A 7,557-nucleotide genomic window follows, 5' to 3' on the forward strand; every position below is an offset into this window, starting at 1 on the left:
TGCTTGGACTATCATATTGTCTGTTTTGGTGCCACTGTCACGACCCTGTCATCGTCTTCTAAGAGGAATGTCGTTGGTTCACCACCCAAGTTTCGTCGATAGAAAAGAGTTCTGTTAATTTCCTGACTTGTATCAAGTATTTGCATCGCCAGTCAGTAATGACTTCTCTCTAGAGGGACCTTTCCTTTACTTAGAGGTCTGTTGCAAGTAAATCGCATTTCATGCAGTGTCTTACTCTAAACAGCTTTCTTCCAAGGAAAATAATTTTTTTGTTTTTACGGCAACAACCAATTTGTGTAATGTCAGCACTAGTTTTTAGCCATACAAAAGTCCCTATGGTTGATCAAATTACCTGTTTTGAGAAGCTGCTTGCAGTGATGGATTTATACTCCAAATTTCGTAGTGCACTTTCTTGGCGTTTCTGGCAAACTGTGTGGTTTATTTTCGGTCGCCTTTCTGATGCGTCCAATAGCGGCAAGGCTGACTTGTGTGTAAACTACAATCCTTTCTTTTTGAGACGGGCAACATTAGCCCCCAGTTCTCTCTGTGCCGACTCTTTAATACAATCCGTGATTGCAACAGAGGTGACTGAGCCATTTTTACCCCAAAGATCGCAATTCTTTGCATTGTGCAGATTTTCCTGTGATGTGGTGCGCTTGTCGATCACCTCTGAATAACATATTCATACATGTCCACAGAGCATTTCACACGGTGGATTACTGTCGACTGTTGAAGGAGATAGAAACGTGTGGAATAGGTTCCCATGTATGTGAGTGGACCTCAGCTCTTAAGTGACAGAACCCAGTATGTTGTCCTCAGTGGCGAGTGTTCGCCAGAGGCAGGAGTGCTCCAGAAAAGGGTGATGGGACCGCTGTTGCTGTCTGTATACATAAATGGTCTGGTGGACAGGTATCTGCGGCTGTTTGCTGGTGGTCCCCTAGTGTACAGTAAGATGTCGTCGTTGAGTGAGTGTAGGAGGACACAAGGCGAGTTGGACAAAATTTCTAGTTGGTGTGACGAATGGCAACCATCTGTAAGTTGATGCAGGTGAGTAGGAAAAACAGACACGTAGTGTTGAGGTGTTCCGCTAGACACAGAGGCGTCGCTTAAATGTCTGAGCGAGAGTTCGCGAAGTGATACGAAATGGAACGAGGTTGAGAGGACTGTGGTTGGGAAGGCAAGGGGGTCGACTTTAGTTTGTTGGGAGAATTCTAGGAATGTGTGGTTGGCCTGTAGATGAGGCTGCATGTAGGCCGCTGGTGCGACCTATTCTCGAGTACTGCTAGAGTGTTTGGTATTAGCAACAGGTAGAATTAAAGGAACACAGCTAAAGGATTGACAGCTGAGCTGCTAGATTTGCTACCTGTAGTTTAGAGTGACGCAGAGGTATTGCGCAGAAGCTTCAGGAACTCGAATCGGAATCACTGGAGTGGAGCCGACGTTCTTTTCGAGGAACTCTGTTGAGAAAATTTAGAGAACCGTCTTTCGAGGCTGACTGCAGAACAATTCTAGTTGTGGCAATGTACACTTGAGACAAGGCGTGTGAAGATAGGGTGAGAGGCGTTGTCGCTCGTACAGAGGCATACAGGCAGTCGTTTCTCCCTCGCTCTACTTGGGAGCGGAACGGAAAAAGCAGATGACTGCAGTCAGTTGAGAACTTTTTATATGTACCAGTTATTACTTTTGTTTCATATGGTTGCTGCTCCACCTACATTGATTATTTTGTACTAAATGCACCAGTTTTATTACCTCTGTAGTTTCTAGTTAGTATTTCAATTGTCTTTGAAGCTTCTTACTGGCTCTCTCGCTTGGGATTAGCCTTTAACTTGCATCAGCTGTGGGGAGAGGTTCCCGCGACATTGGTTAAAGTTCAGCAATGCCAGATCTATACAAGTATTTTGATATTTGTAAGTGAACATGCGATAATGAATCAACACTCTGTTTGTATTTCTTACAGGCACCTGATTTCTTTCTGGCATGATCTAGTTTATGCATTGCATTAGATACAGGAAATACAGTACTTTTTTGAGACTGGTCTAAAGTTTCGGCTTAAGTGTTTGTACTACTACTGAAACAGAAATTTTACTCGGAAGCAGCGTAGCTGGTGTACACTTTAAGTTTACTTAGACCTTTTTAAGTATAAATGTAAAGTTTTACGCCTTCTGTAGTGGTGTGTAATTTATTTTGTGTCCAGAATTTTCAGAAAATGCAAAAAGTTGCACAAAGGATGCCGCCTGCCACAGACCATATGGTGGGTTGCAAAGTGTGTAAGCAGATGGAAATGAATGTTCCAGTGGATGTATCTCTTGTTGCATGCATGATTATATGAGCACATGTGACGATTATTATGCAGTGGGTAGTGTGTGTGTGTGTGTGTGTGTGTGTGTGTGTGTGTGTGTGTGTCAGGGAGAGCCGACCTGGTGCCCCTGTCGACCGACTTATTGTGTACGAAGCAGTGACTTTTATATTTTATGTTGGTATGTCAGGAAATTTCCATGTTACTAGTCTGAATCACTTAGCTGTCTGGTGAGGAAGTAGTATTTCAGTGCTTACAGATGCGTTTAGTTTCTATTGTTTTCTTCCTAAGTGACTGAAGGAATTGGTACCCAGAGAACGTAGTTTTGGGGTGTGTTTGAATGTAGATGAAGGATTGGGTAGCAACTGCATGCCGAGGTGAAAGGAGGCGGATCTGTGGAGTGAACTATGAGGGAATGTGCCTAATGTATTTGTTACAGGATGGAGTGCACCTATTTTTAATGGGAGATGGGTGAAGTTTTTGATTATGGGCTAGTGCTGTGGATCTGTCTGTAATACGCTGGTTAACCCGTATTGCAGAAGCAAGATTTCTAGATTTGTGACTTGTCGCTCGGAAGAAGTGTATTCAGAATTGTTGGCAGTTTTGCGGCTGTTAGTTTCTTTCATTTGGTGTGTGTGTGTCTCGATAGTAGAGAGTGTGTCGATGTTTTGTGCAGGAGCCTTTCTGAGGAGGAGCGAGGCAGGAGGCTGATAGAGGCGGCTGAGGAGGGGGCGGTGGAGGAGGTGCGGGCGTTGCTCGCGGCTGGGGCGGACGTGGGGGCGAGGGGCGGGGTCTGGGGGACTGCCCTGCACTGGGCTGCACGGAGAGGCGACGCGGCTGTGGTGCGGCTGCTGCTCTCTGCGGCGTCCGACCCCAACTCCAGGAATCAGTGGGGGCAGACGCCGCTGCACTTTGCGGCATACTATGGCCACGCAGAGGCGGCGGCTGCGTTGCTGCAGGCCGGAGCCGACAGGGGGGTGAGGGGTACTGACGGGAGGACCCCCCTGGACTTAGCCAGGCAGCGAAACCGGCAGCGGCTCGTCGAGATGCTAACACAGCATTAATACGTGCCAGTAGTACTTCATTGTACAGGATATTAAAATAAAAAATTGAAAAAAAAGATCGCTTTCTCTATTCATTTCTACCTTTTGCAGTCCACACAATTACTCCAGTAACACCACAACTACTGCAACAACAGGAGATATCTGTAAACCAACGTGACAAACCTTCCTTTTGAGAATTCACTCTGTAAAACATTTCACAAGCAATTTCTGCGAAAGCTCAGCAACAATTGACAAATACTCCATCATTCATAAACTCCACTTCTCTCTCCCTCTCTGTCTTGTGTTTCTCGTCCCACATACAATATTCAAACAGCTTACAAGAATACAGCCGACGTCTTTCACAACCGCCTGTATTTCGAAACGTAAACACCCAATCTCTTCCAAGAGACAAATGCGAGAATACCGGGTGTTGTGCGTTAATGTTAGTTCTTTGCACCAGTCTCCTACATTACCTAATTACTGCAAACCATTCGCTAGCAGTGTCTATGTTGCTACATCACATCACTGCAAACTGCACCATACTCATATTACTGCCATATAAGCTGTTCACTTAGAATGTATCTTCAGATTTCACACTGAATTCACTTCTGTGCATGTACCGCACAAGTACTTTTCATGTTTAACTGTAATGTCACAGCCCGGGTTCGATTCCCGGCGGGGTCAGGGATTTTCTCTGCCTCGTGATGGCTGGGTGTTGTGTGCTGTCCTTAGGTTAGTTAGGTTTAAGTAGTTCTAAGTTCTAGGGGACTTACGACCACAGCAGTTGAGTCCCATAGTGCTCAGATCCATTTGAACCATTTTTTGTAATGTCACATTGGTAGCAGTGCTCACACCACATCATGCTCACACCATCTGCAGCCTTCTTGCCAGCTCACCTTCAAATAAAGAGAATTGAACAACCACCTAAAATCATTACACTCCTAAACACCTCCCTTGCTTCTCTTACAGAACAAACTACCATCTCTCGAGGAATTATACTCAATCGCGTGAGACATGCAGCCATCACTGGAATTATACGGCAGTTTCGCCAAAATACACTTTTGCGTCTCTGTACACGTTTTTGGAAGCAGACCACATTTGGAACATTCATTCCCCTGTCCGCTGTGATACAATTAGACTTGGCGTCCCCGTGCGTGCATGCGTGACCAAAGCGGCAGACTGCATTCTGAACAAGAGCTTCTGTGGCCCTCATGTGGCGGCGTTACACACGGAAGCTCCTCAACATTCTCTGTGAGGAAGCAGCGGCGCCAGGAGACAGTATTGACTTGGTGAGTGACCTCCACGGCATTGATGAATACTTCAGGCTCTGCCAGTTGATCCTCAACATAAATAAATGTAATATACTGTGCATACACAGGAACAGAAATCCACTACTGTACAATTACACTGCTGACCACAAATTGCTGGAAACAGTAAGTCACCTACCTTAAAATATCTAGCAGTAACTATCCAGAGCCACCTTGCGTGCAATGACCAAAAATACCAATTGGTAAGAAACTGCGGCAGATCTTTCCTCAGCGATTACATAATCATATGTTTTGGGGTCCTAAATCCAAATTTCGTGCTTCCTGCCCTGTAGTATGTAGGCTTCACAACGAAAGCCTCAAAATTTTCCGACTTTTCTCAGATTTTCATTTATTTCACAAAGACTACATGTTTCTCAAAGTTGACAACCCAACACAAAATTAAATTGGACAAACTCTTCTACAACATGCAGCAATCAGCAGTGATTTTCTGACAACGAGTGGTGACCGCGCTAGGGCGTCCTAAAAAAACGGTGACTCCCCAAAATTCGGATCGCGCCTAACGCCATTCACCTGTTGCACTCTGCTATTACGGCACTTTGGAACGGTATGGCACGCGTCTGCAGACGGAAAACAGCCCAGAACTCCACCTGTGTTCTTCGCATCGTCAAACACAATAGCACTCACGGCAGACATCCGCTGTCGAGACGGACGTCATATATTTTGAAACGTGTTCGCATTTATTTAAACTAGTGCTTGTAAGTGTGTGGTTGGTATCTGAGAAATGGCTAAAATTTATTTTGATATCGAAATACGTAAATATCAGTCCAGTGCGACAGAAAAGTCTACAAATAAAATTTTGTACCGAAGTATGCGAAGCACACGCTACACGATGCGAAATCCAGCCTAGCCGGTACATCAAACGATTCGCCTGCGAGAGAGGAGGTCGTTTTCAATGTAACTTATACATACCATTTATCTGCAAAACAGATAACTCAATTTAAAATATTGGTCCTGAATATCGTAAATCCTTATCTTCAGACTTGTAAACAATAACTGCACCAGATCTGCTGTCGTGTGTATTGTGCAAATGAAGATAAAATGTAACGCATCCCGCATTGTGTCAAAACTGCTCCAAAATTCACAAGATAACGCCTTTCTGAGATAATTTACCGATTTGGAAAGTCTGAAATGATAATTTCACAGATACATTGTGGTGTGTGGCGGAGGGTAGTTTGAGTACCACAGCTGTTCCGGCCTTTCCCTGTTGCAGTCGCGATGCTAGAAATATCTTTGGACTACTCGTCTATTAAGAGCTCTGAATGGAAAGTAAGAAACCCTGAGAACATCTGGCGTGCATTTCCTCGCCATGTTACAGTTTTAGGTGGAACCTTTAACCTGCCACCTCTGCAGTGGGCGACATAGGTGGCTGAGACTGAAGGCAGGGCCAGGGAATCGTGAGAAACTGATCCAAGTGCTTCACTCAAAAACTACCTCGGGCCATTAATCTGAGAAACGGGTCGTGAAGGCAGCATCTTAGACTTGCAAGTGACAAATAGAACCGAACTTTTCGAATCTGTTAGGGTAGAACGCGGAATCAGCTATGACAATACCGTTACAGTGTTACTGAATACGACCGTAACCATAAATAGAAAATAAGTTGGGAATATTATTGTGCTTAGCAAGAGCGACGAGAAACAGGCTTCAGCTTTCCTTTCCTCTGCAGCAGCAACAGCGCGGGTATCAGTGGAAGAAGTTGAAGAGCATCGTGAAATACGCTTCAGACAGGTGTGTACCGACCAAATGCGTTTCAAGCCCAGTTTCACAGCGATGAGTTTACAGCACTTGTTTTCGTTTAAGTGCGCGTCTGCGCACGCCAGATCACGAGACAACAAAGAAATTTCCGAGATCCGAATTTCATCGATGAAAATGACGCCAAAGAAACGGTTGTTTCTGGAAAAAGCAACGCATCTGTAACATGTTGCATTACTCTCTACGTAAGGAAAGCCTGTGTAAACATTCGGTCTTGTCTGTAAGGCAGAAACGCTTACGACACTGTTATTCACGTGCAAACAGCAACAGGTGGCGTCAGACAGCCCGCGCAAACGGCCGGCGCAGTCGCCGAGGGGAAACTCGCAGGTGGGGGAGCGACGCAGAATGCGGGCAGCGAATCCGGCGGAGGGCCGCGCATGCGCAGAAGCAGCGGCGGGGCGGGAGCAGGCGGTAGGGGCGGTCCGACCACGGCGGCGGAGAAAAGACCGGCCACACGACAGGGGGGCCGAAACTAAATCAGGACGATCACTTCCGGCATAAAATGTGTAATACTGTTTAGCGATTACTGCTCCAGTTGTACTCAACAGTTCCAAAGTCGGTGATGATCGCAGACACCAGCGTCCGGCTGCCATTTAATGTCCCAGTATTACAAAGATATTTTCACCCGCTCTCGCAGCAATTTCGCAGTTATGTCAGAGCACGCTACATCTATCTAATGGCAGCCCACGATGTACTAACACTAAACATTACTTCGATAACAACCTCTGTTAAAATTAGTGCTCTGGATGATTTAATACATGTAATGTTTTATTTTTGCAGCAAGTCTCTCAATGACATCAGCTGACTTTCAAGCTGTCATTACTATCCATGCAGAAGTAAACAGCGCAACGGCAGTTCTTTTAAGGGATGGGTTTTAGATTAGATTAGATTAGATTAATACTAGTTCCATGGATCATGAATACGATATTTCGTAATGATGTGGAACGAGTCGAATTTTCCAATACATGACATAATTAGGTTAATTTAACAACATACTTAAGTTAATATAACTACTTTTTTGTGTTTTTTTATTTTTATTTTTTTATTGTTTTTATTTTTTTAATATTTTTTTTCTTAATTTATATCTAAAAATTCCTCTATGGAGTAGCAGGAGTTGTCATTCAGAAATTCTTTTAATTTT

The 7,557-nt window shown here is 44.6% G+C and overlaps 1 protein-coding gene across 1 annotated transcript in view; it reads left to right on the top strand.

The window, feature by feature from the left end:
• Positions 1-3,360, top strand: part of LOC124553384 (TD and POZ domain-containing protein 1-like) — a 73,395-nt gene extending 70,035 nt beyond the window's left edge. The window contains exon 4 of the mRNA XM_047127254.1: positions 2,973-3,360. Coding sequence (XP_046983210.1) covers positions 2,973-3,360 — 388 coding nt within the window. The remainder of the gene's footprint in view (positions 1-2,972) is intronic.
• The last annotated feature ends 4,197 nt before the right edge of the window (positions 3,361-7,557 follow it).

The sequence above is a fragment of the Schistocerca americana genome, chromosome 11, assembly GCF_021461395.2.
Source record: "Schistocerca americana isolate TAMUIC-IGC-003095 chromosome 11, iqSchAmer2.1, whole genome shotgun sequence".
NCBI lineage: Eukaryota > Metazoa > Arthropoda > Insecta > Orthoptera > Acrididae > Schistocerca > Schistocerca americana.